The sequence below is a fragment of the Maniola jurtina genome, chromosome 25 (assembly GCF_905333055.1).
Source record: "Maniola jurtina chromosome 25, ilManJurt1.1, whole genome shotgun sequence".
In the NCBI taxonomy this organism is placed as follows: domain Eukaryota; kingdom Metazoa; phylum Arthropoda; class Insecta; order Lepidoptera; family Nymphalidae; genus Maniola; species Maniola jurtina.
Window position 1 is genome coordinate 6,837,592 of NC_060053.1, and position 27,618 is coordinate 6,865,209.

Sequence of the window (27,618 nt, forward strand, 5' to 3'; positions counted from 1 at the left end):
ATAAAAAAAAAAAAAACTAAAATTCAACTTTCAAATTCACATGCAAATTGATAATTTAATTATTTTTGAGTCCAATTTAATTCTAAGCGTTTTTAGTTTTATAAATTATTCAAATTACAAATTAGTAACCAAATTACGGCTAATTTGGTAAAATAAGTTTGGATTACTACTTCTAGGAACCACTTTAGATAACTAACTAGGTACATTGGCGTTCTGTTTTTCTTAAACATAAAGTTTTTTTAACCTAAATAGTTTAGTTAGGCACGCATCTTACTTACGGAGTTATGTCCGTTTTAGTTTAATAAGTAATCACTTGCTTTAAGGTGCATGACACGGGTCTGCCCGTGAAATTCAAATTTAATTTGGTTTTTCGCAATTTGTAAACTAATACGACAGAGTTAGCTCACATCCCAGGGAAGGACATAGGCTACTTATGATCCCGGATAATCAAAGAGGCCCATCCGTTTAACCGATTTTTAAGTTTGGTACAGCTCGTATCTCGGAAACTGACATAGACAACTTTTTATCCCGAAAAATCAAAGAGTTCCTACGGGGTTTTTACAAAACTAAATCCACGCGGATGAAGTCGCGGGCATCATCTAGTGATCAATATTTACTATTTTAATTTTAATTCACTCAACTGAACTGGTACTTAATTCGTTTTATTTAATAAGTTATATTGTAGCTATTTTGTGTCAACGCTAGGACGGCATTTGTACAAAATGACCTCCCAGCTAATTAGCAAATATAAGAGAAACTGTTAATTTTATAATGCGTTCCGAAATATAAGCTTTTTTATTTTTAACCCCCGACCCAAAAAGAGGGTCTCATGATTCTAATAAGTCAACGGGAAGTACCCTATAGGTTTTCTTGACAGACACGACAGACAGACAACGAAGTGATCCTATAAGGGATCGTTTTTAACCTCCGACCCAAAAAGAGGGGTGTTATAAGTTTGACGTGTGTATCTGTCTGTGGCATCGTAGCGCCTAAACGAATGAACCGATTTTAATTTACTTTTTTTTTGTTTGAAAGGTGGCTTGATCGAGTGTTCTTAGCTATAATCCGAAAAAATTGGTTCAGCCGTTTAAAAGTTATCAGCTATTTTCTAGTTTTCTTGTAGAAAAGAAGGTTAGATAACCGTTAGGTTCATAATATTCAAGTGTCAATTGACAAATGTCAAGCTGTCAAGATGGACGTTGCCTAGATATACATAATTATTTATTTGAAAATGATTTGTCGGGGGTGTTGAAAATTTTTAATTTACACTTGTTACTTGATTCGTTGTCAGTACTTTGGCAGGTTAGGCTCAAGGGCTCAAGGCCAAGACACATTGCGGCGGCGCCGGCGCGACACGGGTCTTGCCTAAAATGTTACAGTATAAATTAAACTGTATTTTATAATAAAAGCGTTTATGAAGCAAAAATAAAAAGAAGCGAGAATTTGCACTTCGATTTTTTGTTTTCTTGAATATTATATTTGCACAAATACGAATACATCACACTAATATTATAAAGAAGAAAGTTGTTACTCCTTCACGCGAAAACTAATGAACGGATTGGTCTGAAATTTAGAATGGAGATAGATTATACCCTGGATTAGAACATAGGCTACTTTTTATCCCGGAAAATCAAAGAGTTCCCACGGGAATTTTAAAAAACCTACATCCACGCGAACGAAGTCGCGGGCATCAGCTAGTTTCCTATATAATGTAGTGGAGATAAACTACAGTTTAAGCTAAACCTGCGTGTCGTGAACGCAATATATACGTACGTATATGTATACGTAAAGGTTAAGTGGTCGCGTATGTGTATGCACACATACGGCGATCGCCGCGCAGCTGACGTTTCTGCTTCGTAGTAGCTTTGGTCAGTTAGTCACTTTGGTCGCGCTGGTTTGGATTTTGAGTGATGCTTTACTTTGCAACATTGGCAATGTGTCTTGAGCCTAATTAAAAAAATAATTATTCCGAACATCATACATTTTCGGTGAAAAAATTTTGGATAAAAACATGTAGCTACAATTTCTTAATTTATATACTCAAGTACATACCTACTTTATTTATTGTTACTTTTTAAGAATATAAATTCCTTTTTTTACTTCGAAAGAGTCAAAGTAGCCTACCGTAGGAATGATTATTCCTGAAAAAACCGGCCAAGTGCGAGTCAGACTCGCGCACTGAGGGTTCCGTACTCGGGTATTTTTCCAACATTTTGCACGATAATCAAAAATGAAACTAACCTAACCTAACCTCTATCTAAACCTGGCTTTTCTATCAAATTATAGCACATTACCTAAATCTTCGTAGAGTTAGCAAAAAAAAGCAGCAAATACGAGAATTAACAGGGCTCTCTCCGTCACTCGTTTCCACTCGTTTCATACAATCGTAGTTCCAATTTCATTTGAATATTAAGCAACCAAAGTCCATGAAATTTTGCAGACATATTCTAGAAACTAATATCTGTGTCTGTGGTGTTTTAGATTTTTCTAAAAATATGTAGTTTTAAAATTACAGGGGCTCCAAGATTTATATGAAAATTTTAAGACCGCGTAACTTTGAAACCGAATATTTTAACAGAAATCTGGAAAACCACAGACATAGATATTAGTTTCTAGAATATGTCTGCAAAATTTCATGGACTTAGGTTGCTTAGTATTCAAATGAAATTGGAACTACGATTGTATGAAACGAGTGGAAACGAGTGACGGAGAGAGCCCTCTTAATACTTTTTTACTCAGTCGATGGCATTTCGCGTTCGATCGTTCATCCGTTGAGTCTGACTCATAAAAGTGAACGTGCGCTGATTCGCGTAGCACCCTATACACGACACGGTCTAAAAAATTATGATAAATGATAGAGCATTTACTTTATTTAATTTAATTTACATAGGTATATTTTGTATATACCTATGTTACCTACATAGGTATACAAAAATACTCATCTAAAGGAAAGCGTGATTGACTAACTGACTGACAGGCTGATCTATGTCATAATAGCCTCTGCATGCCTTCCTTGTATGATTTCAGTCTCACTGGCACCCTTTAGGTCTGGAACCATAAAAATGTTACGATTTTTTCGTCCGTAATTTACTTATACAATTAAAGATTTTTTTTTGTATCGTGACTATCGTCCATTTAAAAAAAAAATAAAGTCCCCAAAATAATTATTACTTAGAGATAGCAGAAAAAATGTAAGCCCTTAAAATGGACTTCGTCTGTGTTGGTGTTAGCTGGCGGGCGTGCTCTGCCTTTTTGGAGTGTTTTTTTTTTTTTTGTTTAAACTGACTGGAAAACGCTTTAAGGGGGTGCCGTGCGCGTGTCGGCGAGCGCCGGCACAAACGGGGTCCATACTTGTATAGTTTAACTAACTTGTTACAAATAACTACAAACTTGACATTGGCTAATCTTTGTAAAGCCAGACGAGAGAGAAAAAAAAACACTTAAAATAATATGTAACTTTTTGACATAATGCTCCCTGCGGAAAAGGATAGCACTAGATTAACACTAGATTAAAAGTAAAATAACTGTACCAAGTGGGGTATCATATGAAAGGACTTTACCTGTACATTCTAAAACAGATTATTATTTATTTTTATGCATAATAAGTTTTTATTTATCGTGTAAAATGTCGAAAAAAATACCCGAGTACGGAACCCTCGGTGCGCTAGTCCGACTTACACTTGGCCGGTTGTTTCTTAGTTTTACATTATTCTTAAAACATTATAATAACGATAATATAACACTAACGCAATTATTGTTGAAAACGTTGGCTCATAATTTTATAATAACAGCAAAAACATGTAATCCGTTGGCTTTATTAACAAGTTTATTTATACTTGCCTGGTTTTTTATAGGCGTCCTTCATATGACATACACATCGAATATTAAGTAAAATGCTAAGTTTTCTTACATTTACTTCAATTACACATCAAGAAATCCATAAAATACATTAAAATGTATTATTTAAAAACTGTTATTCATGTATGCAAATCACGGTTAGTATAATTTCACATGATAATTCATATTGTAAATTGGATTTTCAAAAGATCAAGGGTATTTGGAACTAGTGGGCTCACTTGACGATACGAAATCAGAATATTCGGTTCTAGCGAGTATTACAGGTCTATGGTTCTAGCATACCAATTTGGATTTGTTTCTACCAACTTTTTTTGAACAATTTTCAAAGGTCCATATTGTTTTGTCACTTCGGAGTGTTTTTGGCCATTGGCCTTATGATCATAGTAAATTATAATTAAATATTATATCATTGTTTCAATTATTTTTGTTTCTTTGTTTTAATATTTTAAACAAGTAATTAAAAACTACATGTACGTAACATGGGCATATTTAACATCATAAATTCATGACTTTATGGCATTTTGTGTGAATTTTTCGTTTGGCCTTTTGTCTGTATATATGTATTTCAGTTACGATAAATTAATATAAGTCATACAAACATCTATCTAACATGTTATCATCACGCGCATATTTTAAAATACCTAAGTTGCTTTTGGGATAATTATGTAGGTACTTAAGTAAATAATTAAATATCAAGTACTTATAACACTTCACTTCCTTTTTTTTCTTTCTTTGTTTTAATATTTATTGCACAAGTAATTATTAAAAACCGTCCAAGTGCAAGTTGAACTCGCGCACTCGGGTTTTTTTTCCGTACTCGGGTATTTCTTTACATTTTGCACGATAAATCAAAAATTATTATGCATAAAAATAAATAAAAATCTGTTTTAGAATGTACAGGTAAAGCCCTTTCATATGATACCCCACTTGGTATAGTTATCTTACTTTGAAAATTGAAATATTTTAATTTTTATGATGTGACCACAAATTCACGGTTTTCGGATTTATTCCTGTACTTGTGCTATAAGACCTACCTACCTGCCTTTCATGATTCTCGGTCAACGGGAAGTACCCTATAGGTTTCTTGACAGACAGACAGACAGACATACAGACAGACAACAAAGTGATCCTATAAAGGTTCGGTTTTTCCTTTTGAGGTACGGAACCCTAAGAAGGCATTTTGAATCAGATTTTTTTGAAGGCCTTTTGTCAGTAAAGCAAACATCACTCGATATATTTAAGGTGCGCTCAAATAATAAGTCATACAAACAGCTATCTAACCCGTTATCATCACGCGCATATTTTAAAATACCTAAGTAGGTTTTGGGATAATTATGTCCTTAGTAAGAAATAATTATAACTTATACTTATCATTGTTTCTTTTAAGTATTTTTGTTACTTTGTTTTAATGTTTATTGCACAAGTTATTATTAAAAACGAATTTATTGCATAATATTATTGTCTGTCAAATAATGACAAATTTACAGTCGTCAAATAACTTTTATCTAACCTTTTGTCAGATTTCCCATACAAAAACTGTCGAAATGTCAATTTAATTCCTCAGATAAAAGGTATTTGTCGATTGAAAAATCATCCCTTCTAGCGATGGCCCGCGACTTCGTTCGCGTGGATATAGGTTTTTTTAAAAATCCCGTGGGAGCTCATTTATTTTCCGGGATAAAACTGTGTTCAAAAAAAATTCAAAATTCAAAATATTTTTATTCAATTAAACTTTTACAAGTGTTTTTGAATCGTCAAAATAATCTACCACTGGTTCGGAATGCCGTTCCTACCGAGAAGAACCAGCAAGAAACTCGGCGGTTGCTCTTTTCAAGTAACTATTCAATTTACAATAATATGCCATGTTCCATGTTCAAGGGTATAATCCATCTCCATTCCGCCAAATCCGTCCAGCAAGTTTAGGGTGAAAGAGTAACAAACATACACACTTACACACAGACTTTTGCCTTTATAATATTATTAGTGTGATGTGATTTCAGTTACGCTTAAATATCCCACTATTCCACTTCCCACTAATATTATAAAGTCGATAGTTTGTATGTGTGTGTGTGTGTGTATGTTTGTTACTTCTTCACGCAAAAACTACTGGACGGATTTGGCTGAAATTCGGAATGGAGATAGATAATATCCTGGATTAGCACATAGACTACTTTTTATCCCGGAAAATCGAAGAGTTCCCACGGGATTCTTTAAAAACCTACATCCACGCGAACGAAGTCGCGGGCATCAGCTAGTAAGTCATAAAAACAGCTATCTAGACCGTTATCATCACGCGCACATTTTAAAATAGGTAGGCCACCTAGGTTCATACTAAAATTCATTAAACTTGAAAATGTTCGAGCAACTTCATTTCATTATCCGCATCAATTTAATAATAGTGACTTGCGGCCATTTTGAATAACATACTACGCGACGCAAGTTTGCTACGTTTGATTATAACCTATTTATATGTTACGTGGTACCTAATTGTGTACGTATAAAAATATGACTAGAAACCACGCCTTGCGGTTAAAATTTGTGTAAAAACCTAAAATAAGTAATATACTTAAATTTATTTGCTCTTTTATGCATTATTTGACCTTTTATTATTATAAAGAGAAAAGATTTGTTCGTTTGTGATCGATAAACTCTTAAACTACTGAACAGACCTTAAGAATTTTTAGAGTTCCGTACTTCAAAAGGAAAAAAAAAGGATCCCTTATAGGATCACTTTATTGTCTGTCTGTCGTGTCTGTCAAGAAAACCTATAGGGTACTTCCCGTTGACTTATTAGAATCATGAGGTCTTATAGCACAAGTAAAGGAACAAATCCAAAAAATATGAATTTGTGGTTACATCACAAAAAAAATTGAAAGGTGTTCATGAACAAATAATTTAGTATTTTCAACTTTCAAAGTAAGATTTCTATACTTACCAAATATGGTATCATATGAAAGGGCTTTACCTCTACATTTTAAAACAGATTTTTATTTACTTAGTTTAATGCAAACTTAATAGTTTATTTTTTATCGTGCGAAATGTCGAAAAAATAGACGAAATCCTCGGTATGCGGTTTTTCACCTTTAGAAAGCTATTTAATCCAGTAGTAAATTACTTATTTACTTATGTAGTAATCATTATTTATGTAAATATTAAGTACTAATATTAAATTTCACCAGAGCAAAGCCGGGCGGATCAGCTTACTTAGTTGTTTAAATAACCAGGGCCAGGAAGATTGCTTGGTAATTATTACCCTTGCAATTCTTTAAGTTTTTTATAGGTAAGTATATGTTAGTTTTTGTACTATATTTTTTTATTACTTAAATCAAGATTATGATTATAAATTATTATCAGCAGGAAATATTGATAGGAAAGACAGTCTATCGCTAAGTTGAGGTAAATAATATTTATAAGTAGATGGGAAAATCTATAAATATGACTAAAGTCACATAAACAAAAACAAATGATTATAAATTATGTAGAAACCGCTCTCATATTGCCTTGTAGCGAAATGATCGAGTTAGCAAATATTAAATTTTAAAGCGGCCATGTAACTTCGTTTTACATCACTGGTTTGCGGTATATGCATAAAAATAAAACAGTACTGAGCCGGCAATGTAATACACAGGTTTTATATTGTAGAACCAACGCAAAGAAAGACCGGCCCCTCGCGTCGATTGAGTCACGAACACCGCACCGAATCCACCACTGCATTCTTCGACGATAATTCAAAAGCCGGCATTTTCATTATTAACAACATACACTGCTTCTATTACTTACAACGGTCTTGAAAAACTTGGATGTTGAACGGGTAATGGAATGCTATAAATAGTGCACCCGTACAAGTTTATATGTGTGCGGTTGCTTGACACGGGACGTAGTCGGGTACTTGGTCGAGTTTTTTGTCAAGCAGAGCTCAAGATTATTGATATGAAAATTAAGTATTTGTGGTGATGAAGCAACGTTTTCCCGGGAAATTAACCGTCGACTTTTGTTTTTGATGGCTGCTTTTACAGATAAGGAATTTCGAGCGAACTCTTCGTTTGAAAAACATCAATAGCGTTTTAAAATTACGTATTAAGTATATATAATTATTTATTATTTTTAATATTTCCGTACTTATAAACTTATATAAATGATTTAGGGAAAAGTATATTGCAATAAGGTTTTTACTGTATATTACTTAATGTTATTTATATGAACTATTATTTATAATATAAATATTATATTATTTTCCTCATATACCTATATATTCGTATTCGGCAATTAATAGCTAGCAAGTCGTTAAACTGGCTATAATGAATATCTCGTATAATACGTAGCTAGTTTAATTTTTCATGTCCTTGAATACAATAATCTCTAGATATCATTCTTTTAAAATGTTTCGTTAATTACACAAGGCGGTTATAATATCTACTGTACTTTTATTATGAACAAGTAAAAAAATATTTCAACATTATCTATCTACATAATGTTTTATTATTTATTTCTATAAGTAGTAAGTAAATTATAAAATATAATTTTCTGTACTTCGAGTTAACTATGGCATAAAATTATCACTATAATGCAACATATTTGTAGTAGCTATAAATAATAATAATAATTTTTAATTATATTTTAATTTTGTTTGTAAGTATGTATAAGTACATGTACATAATATATATAAAAAAATCCAATGACTGTGTTTTATTTAAATTACTTATTTGACATTTTAGTACTTACCTATATTATTTTAAAATTGTATACACATTTTCACATGCATGGTAATACATGAATATAATTTTAGGATAAGCTTAGACTTAGATTTAATAATTTGTTATAAATTATTGCATGCCTATTAGTGGGTTGATTTTTGTAAGAACATGTAATCATGTTTTTAGGGTTCCGTACCTCAAAAGGAAAAACGGAATCCTTATAGGATCGCTTTGTTGTCAATCTGTCTGTCCGTCCGTCTGTCGTGTCTGTCAAAAAACCTATAGGTTACTTTTCGTTAACCTAGAATGATGTTTGGCTGGTGGGTAGGTGTTATAGAATAAGATAAGGAAAAAATCCGAAAACCGTGATTTTGTGGTTACATCACAAAAAAATATTAAAATGTGTTCATGAACAAATAATTAGTACTTTCAACTGTTTTCAATTTTCAAAGAAGATAACTACACCAAGTGGGATATCATATGAAAGGGCTCTACCTGTATATTTTAAAACAGATTTTTATTTATTTTTATGCATAATAATTTTTGATTTCTCGTCTAAATGTCGAAAAATAAATACCCGAGTACGGAACCCTCGGTGCGCGAGTCTGACTTGCACTTGGCCGGTTTTTTGAGCAAATAAACACTTGAATACTAGCATAGTTCGTGACGCCTACGTGAGAAATACGTTCGAAATAAACTAAAATATATGACTAATAATTTCTATGACTAAAACCCGAACTGTTGAAGAATATCGAAAATACATAAAGCATTATGTAAAGTTACTTTAATCTCATCTGCATACATAAATGACGTCACTGCAGATAGTGAACTTGAAAAATATATACTTAACTATAACTTGTAAAAGCATCGAATAGAGAGTCAAATTACATTAACATTGCAAGATGACGCCTTATTATGCGAGGATAAATACAATACCGTTCGACCATATTGTTATATGTATTGTATATTTAATATGTTGAGTTGTTATCGTCAGATTGATGGCGACGTAGGTACCTATACCATCGACAAAACATAATTAGATATAAAACGTACCTATAGACGTATATTTATAGATATATTTTCTACGTGCGTATACTTGCAAAATTAAATAAAAAATGTTTTGGAATTTTTATGTTCTCTCCCACGGAACAACAGCGTAGTTCCGCTGCCGTATGCGGAAAATTTAAAAAAAATAAAAATAAAAGAGGCTATTTACTTTATAAATATCTTAATCTATCTACAATCTAACAATGGTACTGACTCTGAACTCAACTAAATTATTTTAAATAAAGAGTAAAAAAAAATGGTACCTATGTACTTAATAAATTATATACCAAAATGGCGTCGTTAAATTATTTCATAAACACGTGCCTTCAAGTTGAGTGTTGGGAACCTAGCGCGAACGGCGAGGCAAACGTTTTTCGAACTAGGTATACATTTCGAAAGCATGATTCCGACTTCCGAACACTTGGGGCGAACAAAGAGCACGCAAGTCGAACGCGACGTTGCAACCCGACCGGTTGTAGAGTTGACGACCGCCGCACGCGCTCCGTCAGCCGCCCGACATCCGCAAATGGGTAAGGTAACATACCGGCCGCAGACTTCTCCGTCTGTCCGAGCGTCGGCCAGCCTGGGACGACTCCTTCGTACACCTCTTCCCAACTCCTCATCTTCTCCGATCTATCCCCGTAGTTCATATGGTTCGTGTCGTAGAGACACGGCCGCTTCTGAACCTCCGCAACTATTAAACCGCTTTTGATCCCGTCGCCGTCCTTCGTCCGGACCATTGTACGGTCAAAAAAAAAATTAAATTAAATTTTTTTCCTCGGGATTTTTTCTTGATTTCGTAACTGCGTGCAGTTGTTGAAGTTGGGCCAGTACGCGATACGCGTCCGGACGCCCGCGTGAAACTGGCGGGCTGAGTCGGCGAGCGGCGCAACGGACAACATGGCGGCGGCGAAACATAGGTGCTAGCTGAGTTAGCGATATCTTCCTCGCGCTAATAAATAAATAAGATGCATACAATGTCATCCAATTTATAACTCCCATCGCCCGTGTCCCCTTTTGTTATACTTTTTAATACCAGCCCGGTACAACTAATCCGACCGACGTAACTTTGTTTATCTTTAGTTGTTCACAATATTCACGCACCGACCAAAGTCTACGATAAATTACAACAAAGTATTAATAACATTAGTTATAAATTAATTAGCGTTGTGTACAATTATGAAAGTTCGTCACAGATGGTATATTTTTTGAGTTGTCATCTTATTTAGGTTGTTAGTTTTAGGGCGTTATTACTACAGTCTTACGCAATAAGCGCACAATCAAATTGAATGTAGAGGTACCTACCTAATCTTAGCTGATAGCAGTCGTCAGTCCACTCGTCGCTCGCTCGGTTACATTTTAATAGAATGTAAATTGTCAACAGTCAGGTGTAATATTGCAGCTTTCATGTCTTCAGCATTTGCACTGAATATTTTAGATATTACGTTTTCTAGTTCTCACATCTTGTCTCAGGTCGGTTCATTTAAATATGCGTCTTTTGAAATTCTGACAGTGTGACTTCATTAAATTTTAGTTTATGTATCACGTTGATAAACTATAATTATTTTGAATAAAATATTATATATTGTTATATACAATTGAGTAATCTTAAGAAATGGACATTAAAATTAGGAAAAATCGAGCAGAATGTCGCTTCAATTGTCGTATGAAGTTAATTGTGAAAGGGTAGAAAAGCGCATCTGCGCGGATAGACGTTGAAAAAAATCCGCAAACGTTTTTAGTTCTCATATCTTGTCTCTAGTCGGTTCATTTAATTATTTTTTTTTTAAATTCTAATAGTGTGACGTTTCATTTATCAAAATCGGATAAGTCGTTGAGTAGTTACGAGCGGACATGTGAATAGGCATTGATACATACAGATCAAACACATAACCCTCCTTCGGACTTTACCGCAGTCGGGTAAGACTGTTTGAAATTAATTTCTTTCTGAACGGTACCGCTGATTTGGAAAATTCCGTAGCAAAGAGAACAATACAAATGTCAGAATATCCGTAACAGTTTTATTACCGGGGCTTATTACTAAAGTACAATAATAGAACAAAATGTGCATTGCAAAATCAACGCCTAAATCTTGGCGTTATACATTATCTAGTATCTATTAAATATGCTAGCTAACGCTCGCGACTTCGTCCGCGTGGATTTACTTTAAGTAGGAACTCTGCCTTTCTGGGATAAAAGTAGTCTATGCCTATTTCTAGGATGTAAAGTATCTCTGTGGTCTGTGCTAAGTAGATGATGCCCGCAACTTAGTCCTTGTGGATTTCCATTATTAGGGCTCCGTACCTTAAAAGGAAAAACGTAGCCTTTATAGGGTCACTTTGTTGTCTGTCTGTCAGTCCGTCCGTCTGTCGCGTCTGTCAAGAAAACCTATTTAACTTACTTACGTACTTCCCGTTGACCTAGAATCATGAAATTTGGCAGGTCGGTAGGTCTTATAGCACAAGTAAAGGGAAAAATCCGAAAACCGTGAGTTGGTGGTTACATAACAAAAAAAAAGTTTTCGCGACTGGCAGCTAAAGTCACGAGGTTCGACTGCTCTAAGTTAAATTTAAAACTGTCAAACTGTGTCTGTCCTTTTCATATTAAATTAATATGAAGAGGATGCGAATACTCTAAAATTTAGTCGTGCTCAGAATCAGTATCATACATGCTATTGATATCGAATCTATAATATTAATAACTACTAGCTGTGCCGGCGACTTCGTTCGCGTGGAATAGTGACTTTTCGGGCAGCATAATATTTTGAACGCTCAGGCGCGAGGCGTGTAGTACATACTCTGTACGTTAAAAATGTTCGCCGTGATTCTTTAAATTGACATAACTTTTTTATTTATGAACCGATTGACATGAAATAAACACTAAATGTTAAGTGAAGCTTACTACAATATATTAGTGAAAACCGTATCTAAATCGAATAAGCCGTTTCTGATATTAGCGTGCACAAACACACAGACAAACAGACAAAAAAAAATAATTACAATTTCGGGTTCGGCATCGATATAATAACAACCCCTGCTACTTTTTTTTTATATATTTCCATTGTACAGACACCACTTTTCTACAATTTTACTATATGTATAGATAAAAGGGAGAATGGCTGCCTGACATTAATTTATCGACGCAACGTTAGGTTTAGAAACTCGATTCTTTGAATGCTCTACTAAGCGTAGAGTGTAGACGTCCACCAAGAGGTGATTTTGGAAAATACCATCAGGATCTTTAAAAAACCTAGACATACACTGACAAAGTTCTAGAATAAATCTAGTCGGAATATGTTTTAGTGTACTACACAAAAGTAACAAGAGAATACTCTTGTAGGTAATCAGGGTTTGAGAAAGTTTTACAAAAAAAAAAATTAGTTCGCTAGTGCATATGTAATTTAATTTGTTAATACTTATCTCAATTTGCTATTTTTAATTAAAGTTTAAAAAAAATTAGTACTTACGTAATTTTTTTGTCGACTCTACACCTGTTTGCAAAATACTTTTTTATCTGTATATTTTTTAATGTCAATAATAATAAATAAATAAATCTAATATAAATATTTAACTAAATGCTTTTCTGTACCTACACGATTTTTTGTCAACCCTACCACGATTTAGAAAATTCACATAATTCATTCAAGTTATGAAATCGAAATAACATAAAAGTAAAAAATACATTTTAGTGCTAAATTAATTTTTTTTGATAAATCTATGGACAACGTAAAAAATAAATAGATTCCGACGAATTGAGAGCCTCCTCCCATTTTCGAAGTCGGTTAAAAAACTAGAAATGGCAATGCAGTTCTGTAAAAATCGAATCATTGCAAAGTAACCATGGTTTCAAGCAAAAGGCGTTCATAATTTGATCATATTTTTAACCCCCGACCCAAAAAGAGGGGTGTTATAAGTTTGACGTGTGTATCTGTGTATCTGTGTGTCTGTGTATCTGTGTATCTGTCTGTGGCATCGTAGCGCCTAAACGAATGAACCGATTTTAATTTAGTTTTTTTTGTTTGAAAGATGGCTTGATCGAGAGTGTTCTTAGCTATAATCTAAAAAAATTGGTTCAGCCATTTAAGAGTTATCAGCTCTTTTCTAGTTTTCTTGTAGAAAAGAAGGTTAGATAACCGTTAGGTTCATAATATTATGTCAATAGACAAATGTCAAGCTGTCAAGATGGACGTTGCCTAAATACATAATTATTTATTTGAAAATGTTGTTTTGGAAAACTCAGATACTTTGGATCGTCGGGGGTGTTATAAATTTTTAATTTACACTTGTCAATGTTTAAGTTACCCTTGACTTAGTTTAGATTTAGAAGTAGGCGTGATCCTGAAATCTGAGACAGAGATCTATAGAACGCACTTTGACTTTACTCAGACTTAAGACACTGTTAAATCGCGTTATACCGCTGGCATATAATCTGGTTGGTATAATCTTACTTTGAAAATTTAAACACATTTTAATTTTTTTTAATGATGTAACCACAAATTCGCGGTTTTCAGCTTTATTCCTGTACTTGTGCTATAAGACCTACCTATCTACCAAATTTCATGATTCTAGGTCAACGGGAAGTACCCTATAGGTTTCTTGACAGACACGACGGACGGAAGGACAGACAGACAGACAGACAACAAAGTGATCCCACAAGGGTTCCGTTTTTCCTTTTGAGGTACGGAACCCTAAAAAGTGAAACTTAGGCGGACGAAGACGCGGGTATCATCTAGCAATCCTAAGAACCTAAATCCAAGCGGACAAAAGCTAAATGTTTATTAGATTGGACATTTCTATACGAACGCAGTATAGATAAGGTGATGTCCCGAGCTCCACCGTCGCATCCTATTACGACGCGTTAATGGAACGGCTGAATCGAAATAACGTTGTTTGAAATACGACCAACACTTTATACGATAGATACACTCTGAATTTTGAAGCTATGGCGGCAAATCAATATTGTCATGTCTTATTCTTTTTCACAATAAAAAATAGTAAGTAATTTACGCGCGCAAACGTACGATTATGAGACGGGCCTGCCCGCGAAATTCAAATTTAATTTGGTATTTCGCAATTTGTAAACTAATACGACAACGTAGGCTTATGGCATTTTAATTGCGACAATGGCAGTATCATCCTCACAGGTTTATATAAAAATCTTTACTTAAAAGGGTCCAGTTTAAGAAATTAGCTCTAGTATCGATTATTCTCACAAATTAGTCGACACTAGAGCTAATTTCTTAAACTGGACCTTTTGTAGTAAAGATTTTTATATAAACCTGTGAGAATGATACTGCCATTGTCGCAAATGAAATGCCATAAGCCTACGTTGTCGTATTAGTTTACAAATTGCGAAAAACCAAATAAAATTCGAATTTCGCGGGCAGGCCCGTCGCTTCCACCTTAATAAGCCGTGCTCGATTGCGGTAGAATGACAGCTACAATGTCACAATCACAATCACCTCTGATTGGTTGACGCTCGCTGACTATTGGATACAATGCATTGTTGCAACAGCATAATTTCAGCCAATCACAACAGTCTCCATGAATCATTATTACAATCGCAATGGTTGTAATTGGCTGAATTTATGGTATTTCTGTTGCAACAATGCATTGTATCCAATTGCGATTGTAATAATGATCAATGGAGATTGTTGTGCTTGGCTGAAATTATGCTATTCCTGTTGCAACAATGCATTGTATCCAATAGTGAGCGAGCGTCAACCAGTCAGAGGTGATTGCGATCGTGACATTGTAGCTGTCATTCTACCGCAATGCTGCAGCTCGATTGCGGATGACATAGAATGGCGATTGTAATAATGATTGATGCAGATTTTACGGTATCGAGCCTGGAGCTTAAAATGTAAAGGCAATACTTTTGACGTACATGATACTTGACACATAGAGCAAATATGGCGAGTCCTTTCTCAAAATGTATGCATTATATGTGCATTTTTTTATTTTGATACAAGTTAGCCCTTGACTGCAATCTCACCTGGTGGTAAGTGATGCCGTCTAAGATAGGAGCGGGCTAACCTGGAAGGTGTATGGTAGTTTTCATTCAACCCATACTCCTTTTGGCTTCTACACGGTATCTATCGTACGGAAAGCACGGCTTTGCCGGTAGGGTGGTAACTAGCCACAGCCGAAGCCTATCACCAGAAAAAAATTGGAATCGGCTGTACATTGTAAAAAGTGTGCCATGCAAATGACAGTTACTATTTATGCCGAATCGAGGACCTCACCGATCGTCGCGCGAATTAAAATTGACATTTTGAGTCAAAGTCGAGGCGGTATAGCCAGTAATTTCATAAAGATCACTTACCTTTTAGTCGACTTAGACCTTGTGCGACGATTTGTGGCGGGTATATTGACTGCGTTTTTCGAACCTAAGAAAAAAAAATTTAATAAAAAAAAAAACATTACTGCAACGTGGTGGAGTAATCATGCAAACTTTGGCCAAAAATTAGAAGATAAACCCTTCCCTCCAACGCTATTACGATTTTCCTGAAAAACACTGCGCCGGTTTTGATGCGGTTTTTGACATTACACAGATACAAGTACCTAAGATCACAAGTCAATATTAGAAATGCGAAAGTGTGTTTGTTTGTTGGTTTGTCCTTCAATCACGCCACAACGGACCAACGGATCAACTTGATTTTTTGGATACATAGATAGTTATAGATTTGGAGAGTGACAATGGTTACTTTTTACAAGTAAAGATCTAAAAGTAAGTTAATAAATAAACTAGATACCTAGACATATACCTTTGATCACACTTGTCACATTTCAACTCTCCCTGTCTATGCACAAACCGCATATGCACCGATAGACTGTGGACAAAATCAATTATTATTATATCGACTAAACACAATCTCATACCAATAACCATTTGCTTTATATTTGTAGTTTTAGTGATATAATATTTTTCAAACCCGCAATGCCCGCAAAACTCGAGGTGAATGCCACGACTACGACATGGCATTGACTCCGCGGAACCTATTTACACAACGTTCGTAGACCTCTAGTGTCAGTTAGATGATTTACTTGACTGATGATCATTTTTTCGCATTTTTTTGTGGTATGTAATTATAATCATCAGTAATCACCTGTATTCATTTTGCTAGCGTTCTACTTATACTGCGATTTTTTTTATAAACCTTACTTAGTACCTTGGTGAAATAAAATGGTAGGGTCTACTAATTGAAATTAAAAAAAAAACAGCTTTATTTAAATTTTTATTTTTCGTTTTTTTGTGGTATCTAGTAACGATCAGTACTATTACCCATCTTCGTTTTTGCTGGCCCTGTCGGTTTGCTTAGTCAGTGTTAATAAGATGACGATGTGGAGTAACAAACAATATGAAGAGTAGACATTGTGGGGCTAATTGGCACCGGCGCCAAAAAATCTTGATAACTACATTAACTCTTGGATACATAATATATTTGGTAATTAATTTAATAACTTTTTACTTTTTAGTGTTTGTGGCTATTGAAGTTTTTATTGTTTTTCTTTTTTAATTTTTTTTTCTTTTGAGGTACCCTAATAATATAAATATAATAACTTACTTGGTCCTCTTGCTCAGCATTCTTTTACATACAAGGCACTGCACTTTGCTCCTCTCATGCACCACTGTGTGACGATTCAACAAGTATTTGGCTGTGAAGCTGAGACCACAAAACTCACACGTGTATCTTTGTACACTGCAGTGTACTTTACGTATGTGAGCTTTTAACAGGGTTATAGTGGAGAATTTCCTTTGGCAGCTTTTCTGAAAGGTACTAAGATGGTTAACCTCTATGAATAGTTAGTTATAGTACATTTGTATATTTATACTAGCTTATGCTCGCATGTTTTACTGTAATGTGGTCCAGCCTTTTACCTACCTCCGGACAGACTGGATTAGAAACATCTTCTAATTCAATGTGATATTTATTTCTTTTTCCAACCCTCTTTTCTACTGTCACTTTGTCAAGGAATGTGAATGTGGGGTCTATGTTATCATCTGTAATAAAAAAGTTGATTTAATTATACTATAAAACATACATATACAATAGTCTAAGTATAAAATATAATAGAAAAAAAATTGTCAAAGGGAACCCTGGATGGTGGCGGTGCAAGACAATGCTGTGTGGAAGTCCTTACAAGAGATGTATGTATGTCCAGCCGTTGACGTCTATCGGTTGATGATGATGATGAAATTATAGGTAAGTATAGTTTCATTAGAGCTTGTGAAGTGATGATATAAAAAAATTAGCCAAGTGTGAGTCAGACTCGCGCACCGAAGGTTCCTACTACAGAAGAAGTAAAATGCTAAGAATCACTTTTAATGAATTTTTTTCGTCAAAATGTCGAAAAAATACCTGAGTACAGAAACCTCGGTGCGAGAGTCTGACTCGCACCTGGCGAGTTCTTTTTCTATCATATTCTTACCATTTTCTGTGTTTAAGTTATTGTGTGTATAATTTATAGGATCAGCAAAGACCACTTGGTCTAATTTATTAAATTTTTCTTCATTGCATACACCCAACCCATCTAGAGGCTACAAAATAAATCAGTAAGTACTTAATTATTTTAATAAACCTACAGAGAAAAAATTATAAAGGTGGGGTTATTTTTAAGTACATTGAATTCTCGACTCAAATTATTTATTCATCCAAGCTCAAATTATGAATTTTAAAATTAAATTTGGTCGAGATAATGATATTCATATAATGACGTATTAGATAATTCAGAATTAGGTATTAGCACTTAGCAGGATAGAAAGGACGAAATGTTTTGTCGAAATTTGAACTAGAAAATTTGTTAAAGTTCTGAAAGAAAACTACTGATTTAAAGTATGAAATTGATAAAACAACTTTAATTACTGTCATTTATAAGAAAGAAGGTGAAAATCTCACATCTTGGTCGATAAATCCAGAGTCCACGTCTTTTGGTATAAAGTTTTCGTTAGTATTAAATTCACATGCGATGTTTATGATTGGATTCATTTTTAACACTTGCTCACTTTACAGTTTGTTTGTACCAAAATAATTATGACGCGCAAACTTATGCAAAAATATTAAATTTACTTTAAAAAATATATAAAAATGATTGCTATTTTTGCTGCTCTTCCAAAAAGCAAAAACACACGAAAAACCAAAAACTACTGAAAATCATAGACTACCATACCATAGAGTCATAACCATAGAGTACAGACAAGAGCCCATAGACATATTCATATTTTATCTATAATGGTGGCCCCACTGCGCGAATATTTCGGGTTTCGTGAAAGTTCGCCAAACCACAACGGCAAATCTTTCAACCAGTTACAATACAAAGAAGTGTAGCCACCACATTCGGGATTTAGCAACGTTTTAGACTCTAAGATCCAGCCGCTAAATCTGCAGGTATCTGTTTTTTTAGAACTTAATTCTTAAGAATAAAGTACCTATACTAGTAGAATATAGGTTGCCTGGCAAAATCTGACTCCAATTGAAAACCTTTAATAATAAATTCATACCAAGTTATTATTTTTTGCTAAAAATTGGTTGTCTGTAAAGTCGGTTTACTGACGATAGTTGAACGTGACAACAAAAGCCGATTGTGCTTCTTTGTCGCTCGTTCCGTGCTCTCGCTTGCACTTCAAGCCTTACATGGAACGCCTCAGAGCGAGGTAACGCCGCATGGGTCATGTTTATTCGTCCATGCAGCCGGCTCTATCGAATTATAAGACGTTGTCACGTCAAAAATCCTTTAAAAAAATTATTACCGTATAAAGATAATTGCGGATAAATTATACCAGGTAACCCTGCTGTAATCTATACTACTACCGTGTACCTACATATCATTAAAAAAAATAAGTTTTATCAAAAGGCAAATGTTTTGGGCAGGTTTTGCGAAATAATGTCAAATTAAACGATAGATGCCGGCCCTACCACTGATATTTGCCGAATGTTCGCCAATGGGGCCGTACCATAAATGCTTGACTTTTAAAGTTTGACAGTCAAGTTTGACATTTTTCTTTTCGCATTTTCGTGCTCAAAACGTGTTTTGCGAAAGCTATTTCATATTTTGTTTATAAAGTTATCTTAAAACCAGCCTAATTACTGTAATATTTCGTGCAATTAGCAAAATCTATTTCATATCTTCGAGTAAATAACGTCAAACCTTAAAAATGGTGGTCCTATCTTCTTCGTTTGCAGCCCCGGCCGAGGGTGTGCTGTATGAAGCTCCTTCGACAAAATTGATCGTTAATGACCAGGAATTGGGTACAGCCACTTTGTACATCACTGAAAAGTAAGTATTAAATATCCTAGAAATAAGAAACATCACACAGTTCCGTAGAAATCTTAACTCGTTCGTGTCCCCATTTTTTTGTTTGAATAACAAAGATATATAATTACTAAGTTCCATTGTAATATGAAGTAATCGGCATTTGAAAATGCCATGAGTATTCATGGTGTAGATATAGTAAATAGCAATTTCTATAATATTATGAACATGCTTATTATTAGTTGTTTTGCAGATTAATTAAACTCAGTGCCAATTTTCAATAGCATTTTTTTTAGAAATAAAATAGAATGAAATATTCTTTTACAATTTTTTATGATCAGTCTAAGGTTTATTCACACAATAAGAAAGGTCACTTGTCTAGTTATGAAGATAAAAAAATTGCTTAATTTGTTTATGTTAATGTTAAAAATGTTCATAGGGTAGAATCTCACTAATCTGGCATTTTTGAAAACCAGAGGGGTGTCCGATTATTGAAATGTTCAGATTACTGGATTTATTATTGAATGTGTCTGTCTATTGAAGTGACAGATTAGCAAGATATGGTTTAGTATGATAAGACCATCATACTAGTGGCACATTTAAACAACAGGATTGTAGAAGGAAGTATAATAATATAAATAAACTTTTTTATTTAGAGTACCAAGGACTCAATATTATTAGTATAGTGCGTTTCATCGAATAGTACCTATGGCGTTATGTTGGCTCCCCTGTCTGTCCAAGTCATTGGCACAATATTTGCATAAGAAGATGCAGATTTTGTTTATTTTCATTTGATTTTCCTGAATGAATGAAATGAAAATAAACAAAATCTACGTCTTCACATGCCAATATGGTGCCCACGACCACCCAACAGACAGGGGAGCCAACATAACGCCATAGGTACTATCCGATGAAACGCACTATAGTACAAATTTTATTTTATGTTAGTACTTAAACTACATCTTACTTAATCTAACATAATCACACTAATATTATAAAAGAGAAAGTTTGTGTGTGTGTGTGTGTGTGTATGTTTGTTACTCCTTCACGCAAAAACTACTGGACGGATTGGGCTGAAATTTAGAATGGAGATAGATTATACCCTGGATTAGCACATAGGCTACTTTTTATCCCGGAAAATCAAAGAGTTCCCACAGGAATTTTAAAAACCTACATCCACGCGAACGAAGTCGCGGGTATCAGCTATTTTAAAATAACTTTTTAAGATGTGCGTCATTCCACGTCATTGCACAATTCCGTTAGAAACAGCACAGCAATGACTCACATACCTGCAGTCTAACCTGCTCCCAATCATCCTCAGGATGCCGTTAGAACTGCTCCGCAATCTGCACACCAGGGATCCTCATCTTTTCCGCATAGTGGCGTAAAAGCAGTCAACTAACAACTAACAGTATAGTATAAAATACATGATGTTTATTTTGATTTCAGTAATGTGGTTTGGGGTGGAGGAGTGGGTGCGTCGGGTGGCGCCTCGCCCACTTTATCTCTGTTGTATCCCACCATATCCCTTCACGCTATACAGAGGGAACCTACCGCAGCTTTGTACATGGTGCTGAATTATGAACTTAGGTAATATTTATTGATTTTAAGTTAGCCCTTGACTGCAATCTCACCTGGTGGTAAGTGATGATGCAGTCTAAGATGGAAGCAGTTTTCACTAAATCAATATGGGTTTAATGAAAACTGCCTTTGGCTTCTACACAGCATCGTACTGGAACGTTAAATCGCTTGGCGGCACGGCTTTCCCGATAGGGTGGTAATTAGCCATGGCCGAAGCCTCCCACCAGACCAGATCAGAAATTCTAAAATTCCAAACCCCTGCCTGGAACCGAACCCAGGACCTCCCACTAATAAGACCACAGTGCTAGAAAGGCTGTTGCCGTCGATCTTATCTGATTTCGCTTCGCTTACGCTTATACCTAGGGTGGAGGGTACCAGAGGGCGAGGAAGGTCGCCTACGCGATGGACCGACCAAATTAAGTCCGCTGTGGGCGGTGCCGTGCACGAGTGTACCAGAATGTCAACCAGCAGGGAGAAGTGGCGAATGCTCGTGAGGCGTGTAACATCTGCCCCCCAAAACGTCACTTCATGATGACCACGACCGCTCTGCCAAGAGTGTTGCGACAAAGAAGAAGACGCTTATACCGGCGTCAACCATTTTGAGTCACCAACCAATCACAAACGAAACTATTTTGGAATTTAATTTCAAATGTTTTTTGAAAACATAACTAATATGCTGTAAAATGCTTCCAGATTGCCAGAACTCCAGCAGCAGGGAGGTGGGGACGCACAGAACGAAGATGATGATGATGATGACGACTTTGATGCAGACAACCATCCCATCACACAGCTGCGGTGAGCACTTGTACATGATAACCTACATCATTTGTTTGCCTTTTTATCCCACTGCGGCAAAGCCAAAATGAAGGGTTATAATTTTAGCAGTCTATGAAAATGAAAAAATGAAAATGAAAAATGTTTATTTATCTAATTGTATGTATGTATGTTTGTACCCAAATTCTGTGTGTTCCACCGTATTGCCTAAACTACTGGGCCGATTTTGATGAATGAAGTGTCAATTGATTCATCCTAAAAGTCCGGATGACATACGCCATGTTTTATATGAAAAAAAATTACCTAAGGGATGTTGATTGTATCGAGTGGGGTGTCAAATGATAGAGGAGAAAATTCTGAGTTCATAAATATAAATGTACTACAACATTAAAATAAGCCAAGCGACAAAAACAATTTTACTATAATATTTCAGCATTTATTAAGACAATCGCAGTCGGGTTTTAGTTTTCATCTTGTTTGTATAAAAGATTTTTTTTTATAGATTCATTCCACAAAACGAGGGAGACCTGAGCTCGATGTATTCAGCAATGAGTCAAGGGCAGGCTTTACATCCCGACCCGGCTGATGAAGTTGACGATGAGGACTCCTACATGGACGGGGAGGATGATGACGGTAGGTCTTTATTGGTGGAAACATTTAAGTGAAAACAAAAGGACAGTGTGTTTGTGTGTGGTGTGTTGGAGTGTAGACAGTGAAGTGACATTGAAGGAAACCAGCCCAGAAAGAAGAAGAAGATACCAGTCTTCATCTTCTTTCTGGGCTGGTACCTATTACTTACAATGGGGAGTATTCTGAGGAGTTGCCCAGCGTGATGAAATATGACCTAACTAGCCGATGCCCGCGGCTTCGCCCGCGTGGATTTAGGTTTTTCGAAATTCCGTGGTTTTCCGGGATAAAAAGTAGCCTATATGCTAATCCAGGATATTATCTATCTCCATTCCGAATTTCAGCCAAATCCTTCCAGTGGTTTTTGCGTGAAGGAGTAACAAACATAAACATAACATATACCTATAAGGTACCACAAAAATAAAAACTCAAAAAAAGCATTTAAAAAATCCTTTATTTGCAATTGTTCACAACATATAGTACATATCTACATACATACATATACATAAAACAACATATACATAAAACATCTGACTGATACTAGAGGTCAACGAACGTTCCGTAAATAGGTCACTCGGAGTCAATGTTACGTCGTAGGTGGGGCATTGACCCGAGTTTTTCACGCTATACAATGCGGGTTTGAAAAATACTAAATCACTAAAACCACAAGATAAGGCAAATGGTTATTGGCATTGGATTGTGTTTAGATAGTATAATAACTTAATAACCCTAAGTTGTTGCTAGCGTTCTGGTTACACTTTATATGAACTTCTCATTCTTAGTGGAGACCAGTACTCCGTAGTGGGCCGGTGACGAGTTGATGGTGTTTGTTTATTGTCAGGTGACGAAGAGTTTGAGGATGCAGAGGAAACGAACGGCGCGCCCGATGAAGCCGCTGCTCGTCTCCGGCAACTCCGGCTCGAAAACACCAACGGACCACATTATGAAGGTACAGTCAAAGGCCGTAAGTCGTTTAGCACCTTGAAGGGCATGAGATGGGTCTGCCCGCGAAATTCAAATTTTATTTGGTTTTTCGCAATTTATAATAAGATCCAGTTTAAGAGGGCTCTCTCCATCACTCGTTTCATACAATCGTACTTCCAATTTCATTTAAATATTAAGCAACCAAAGTCCATGAAATTTTGCAGACATATTCTAGAAACTAATATCTATGACTGTGGTTTTCCAGATTTCTGTTAAAATATTCGGTTTCAAAGTTACGCGGTCTTAAAAATTTTCATACAAATCTTTGAGCCCCTGTAATTTTAAAACTACATATTTTTAGAATAATCTAAAACACCACAGACACGGATATTAGTTTCTAGAATATGTCTGCAAAATTTCACGGACTTTGGTTGCTTAATATTCAAATGAAATTGGAACTACGATTGTATGAAACGAGTGACGGAGAGAGCCCTGTTAAGAAATTCTAGAAAGCTCTAGTATCGACTAATTTGTGAGTTACAGTCGATACTAGAGGTAATATCTTAAACTGGACCCTTTCAAGTAAAGATTTTTATATAAATAGGTGGGGATGATACTGTTACTGTCGCAAATAGAATGCCATAAGCCTACTTTGTCGTATTAATTTACAAATTCCAAAAAACCAAAGAATTTCGCGGGCAGACCCGTCGCTTGCCCCTTAATAATATCGTTTTTATCTTTTTTTCAGACTGCGAAGACGCTGAGGCAGGGCAGGAGTGATTTTTCGTATTATTGATAAGTTTTTGGTATAACTTATTCGGCAGAGCAAGTTTCACAACTTCCCAGCATTTTATTTATAATTTTTATGATAGTCTTCTTTCCTACCCTTCAAGGAAATTTCTAAATAACTTTTAAATACGTATCTATTTTTAAATACATATGTAAAAAAAAATTATTTAGGAATTTCCTCTTTCTTGTATTACATTTAATTCTGTACTGAAGTTAAAGTATAGGTTATAATTTATTTTAAGATTGATTTAGTACTGGGGCCCTGACACTATTATTTTTTTATTATCACTATCCGTATTATAAGTGCGAAAGTGTTTGTTTGTGGGTTTGTCCTTCAATCATGTATCAACAGATTGACGGGTTTTATGCATGGGTATAATTAAAGGTCTGGAGAGTGACATAGGCTACTTTTTATCCCGGTAAATTAAGTAAGGTACCCACCATCAAGTCAAGAGTGAATAGGCAACTTCTAGGCAAGTGCGCTCCATCTTAGGCTGCATCATCACTTGCTAGCAGGTCTGATTGCAGCCAAGCGCTAGTCTATATCATTTAAAAAATGTTAGATGAAGTTTGCGACTTCGTCCACGTGGATCTAGGTTTTGAAAATCCTGAGGGAATTCTTCAGTTTTCCAGAACAAAAAGTAGCCAAATATAAGCCTGAGGTACGAAAAAGTGGTCCTTTGAGCCGGATGTGAACCAATGACCTATGGATTGGTAGGTCACTGGTTCACATCCGGTTAAATGGATGGACCGTTAAAAATAACTAGTAGACAGACAGAAATTTTCGCATTTATAATATTAGAATGGATTAATTTTTTAGTTGCTGTGTCTGGGCTCTTATACAAAAGTAAGAATGTGAATATTTTTGTTTCCTATCATCTCAAATTACATAATAAATGATTTTGTATAAAGCTAATAAATGTGTATGAAATATGATTATTAATAATGGCCGGTTTACATTATTCAAGTAGCGTTCAAGTCTAGCAAGCTTCATGCTATCCTTTTCCGCAGGTAGCATTGTGAAAGGGATAGCAAGGGTTAGTTAGTATCGGGCTCTCTCTGCTACGTAATACCATACAAATGACAAAGACAAACAAGTGTAAATTAAAAATTCATAACACCCCCGATAAGTGAAGGTTACAGTAACTAGAAAAGAACTGATAACTTTCAAACGGCCGAACCGATTTTCTTGGATTATAGCTAAGAACACTCTTGATCAAGCCACCTTCCAAAAAAAAAAACTAAATCAAAATCAGTTCATTAGTTTAGGAGCTACTATGGCACAGACAGATACACACGTCAAAGTTATACACCCCTCTTTTTGGGTTGGGGGTTAAAAAAACTGTGGGTGTTAACCATTTTGAGCGACCAACCGACCACAAACGAACATATGTTTTCAAAAAAACATTTGAAATTCATGCAGTTGGCATTATTTTGTATGGAATTTCGTAACAGAGAGCATTACACTAAGTTCTTTCTGTACAGAGAGCTGATTTTGTATATCACCTATTTTAATTTTAGCGTTGGAAAGAGATACTGGATTCAGCAACTGGTATAATGTGAACTGGCCATCTTAATCTATTATTTTTAAAGCTTTATTCGAATATGCTTTGACCACTAAAGATGGGAATCATTTAAAGAACGTCTCAAAGAAATTAGTATGCGACTTTTAAATACCTACCTTTAATACATAACGTTTTGATATGATAATATACAAAATTACAGTATTGTAACTAAAACTACCCTCAAAAAGTTTTTAAGAATCTCCATTTTGTAGTAAATCTATAGAAGTCTTAGATTTGTTATCTCATACCCGTAAGTTTCACAGTTTGATGAAAATACAGTTCGGTGACGAAATATTCTTCGAATTATTTTTGTAAGCACATTTTTGTATAGAATTGTTCTAAATGGCGACAAACCGTCAAATCGGTTAAACAGATTATACCTATTTAATTTTTCCCGTATTCCTGTGGAAATATCTTATTTTTCGGGGACAAAAAGTAGCTTTTGTCCGTCCCCGGGATGTAAGCTAAGTCTGTACTCGTCAACATCGGTTTAACAGATTATCCCGTTTTCCTGTTACATGTTATTGCACTGTGTACTGTGCATGTTATTTTTCCGGGATAAAAATAGCCTATGACCGTCCCCGGGATGTAACCTGTTTACCATATTTCATCAAAATCGATTGTATGGATGGGCCGTGAAATGATAACAGACATACAGACAGACACGCTTTCGCATTTATTAGGATACTTAAGTAAAAAAGAAATAGATACGTTACATACGTATCTAAAGTAAAGACTTAAAACCACAAAACTCGGGTCACATTTGTAGAGCGCTATCTCTTATACTCTCATGCGTTTTGTATGATCTCTCTCTTACTCATCTCATCACCGAGCACGAATTTTATACGTGAACGTAAATTGTCTATGGTACGTCATTGAATAGAACGTAATAACAATAATATTATTTTTGGTAAACATGTTGTAGAATTAATAATTTTATATTATTATACTCTATCCAGTATCCACGGAGAGAAGTTAACATAGGGCTCTATCTGTTACGTAATCCAATACAAACGACAAAGACAAAAAAAAAAGATTCCGACGAATTGAGAACCTCCTCTTTTTTGAAGTCGGTTAAAAAGTCGGTGAGCGTAGATAAACCATTTTGAGTGACCAATCAATCACAAACGAGCCTATGTTTTGGGTACTAACTTGTTTAAATTAGTGATTAATTGTTAACGGTTGATAAATGCTTAAGACGGGTCTCTCCGTCACTCGCTCCATACAAACGTAGTTCGTCTCTCATTGGAATATTAACCAATCATACTCAATGGAATTTTGTAGAAACGTTCCGGGAACTAATATCTATGCCTGTGGTTTTCCAGATTCCCGTTAAAATATTCGGTTTCAAAGTTACGCGGTCTTAAAAATTCACATACAAATCTCAAGCTCAAATCTTTGAGCCCCTGTAATTTTAAAACTACATATTTTTAGAAAAATCTAAAACACCACAGACACAGATATTAGTTTCTAGAATATGTCTGCAAAATTTCATGGACTTTGGTT

The 27,618-nt window shown here is 35.1% G+C and overlaps 3 protein-coding genes and 1 long non-coding RNA gene across 4 annotated transcripts in view; 1 reads left to right on the top strand and 3 right to left on the bottom strand.

The window, feature by feature from the left end:
• The window catches only part of LOC123878049, a 31,380-nt gene extending 20,702 nt beyond the window's left edge, over nucleotides 1-10,678 (bottom strand). The window contains exon 1 of the mRNA XM_045925072.1: nucleotides 10,144-10,678. Within this exon, the coding sequence (XP_045781028.1) occupies nucleotides 10,144-10,339 (196 nt within the window). The 5' untranslated portion in view covers nucleotides 10,340-10,678. The remainder of the gene's footprint in view (nucleotides 1-10,143) is intronic.
• LOC123878054 (zinc finger protein 492-like) overlaps nucleotides 1-18,718 on the bottom strand; it is a 35,023-nt gene extending 16,305 nt beyond the window's left edge. Inside the window, exons 1-6 of the mRNA XM_045925079.1 lie at nucleotides 18,499-18,718; nucleotides 18,032-18,140; nucleotides 17,485-17,603; nucleotides 17,167-17,369; nucleotides 16,366-16,431; nucleotides 15,936-15,987 (exon numbers count right to left, since the gene is read on the bottom strand). Of these exons, the coding sequence (XP_045781035.1) occupies nucleotides 15,936-15,987; nucleotides 16,366-16,431; nucleotides 17,167-17,369; nucleotides 17,485-17,603; nucleotides 18,032-18,140; nucleotides 18,499-18,588 (639 nt within the window). The 5' untranslated portion in view covers nucleotides 18,589-18,718. The remainder of the gene's footprint in view (nucleotides 1-15,935; nucleotides 15,988-16,365; nucleotides 16,432-17,166; nucleotides 17,370-17,484; nucleotides 17,604-18,031; nucleotides 18,141-18,498) is intronic.
• LOC123878060 lies at nucleotides 15,249-27,569 on the bottom strand. The gene is made up of 3 exons (XR_006798737.1): nucleotides 27,560-27,569; nucleotides 22,057-22,060; nucleotides 15,249-15,381 (listed from the first exon to the last, which is right to left on the bottom strand). It is a non-coding gene; the product is annotated as an uncharacterized LOC123878060 (long non-coding RNA).
• Nucleotides 19,575-25,635, top strand: LOC123878055 (methylosome subunit pICln). Its single transcript, XM_045925080.1, has 6 exons — nucleotides 19,575-19,876; nucleotides 21,302-21,442; nucleotides 22,127-22,228; nucleotides 22,710-22,840; nucleotides 23,676-23,783; nucleotides 24,507-25,635. Exons 1-6 carry the CDS (start codon nucleotides 19,755-19,757, stop codon nucleotides 24,536-24,538), a joined length of 636 nt encoding a protein of 211 aa, XP_045781036.1. The 5' UTR covers nucleotides 19,575-19,754; the 3' UTR covers nucleotides 24,539-25,635.
• Nucleotides 27,570-27,618: the final 49 nt, after the last annotated feature.

Excerpts from the sequence above, each read along its gene's own strand:
- LOC123878055 (XM_045925080.1), top strand. The coding sequence starts at position 19,755 with ATGGTGGTCCTATCTTCTTCGTTTGCAGCCCCGGCCGAGGGTGTGCTG. Across the intron at positions 19,877-21,301 it reads ACTTTGTACATCACTGAAAA|TAATGTGGTTTGGGGTGGAG; the intron begins GTAAGTATTAAA and ends TTTTGATTTCAG. Across the intron at positions 21,443-22,126 it reads GTGCTGAATTATGAACTTAG|ATTGCCAGAACTCCAGCAGC; the intron begins GTAATATTTATT and ends AAATGCTTCCAG.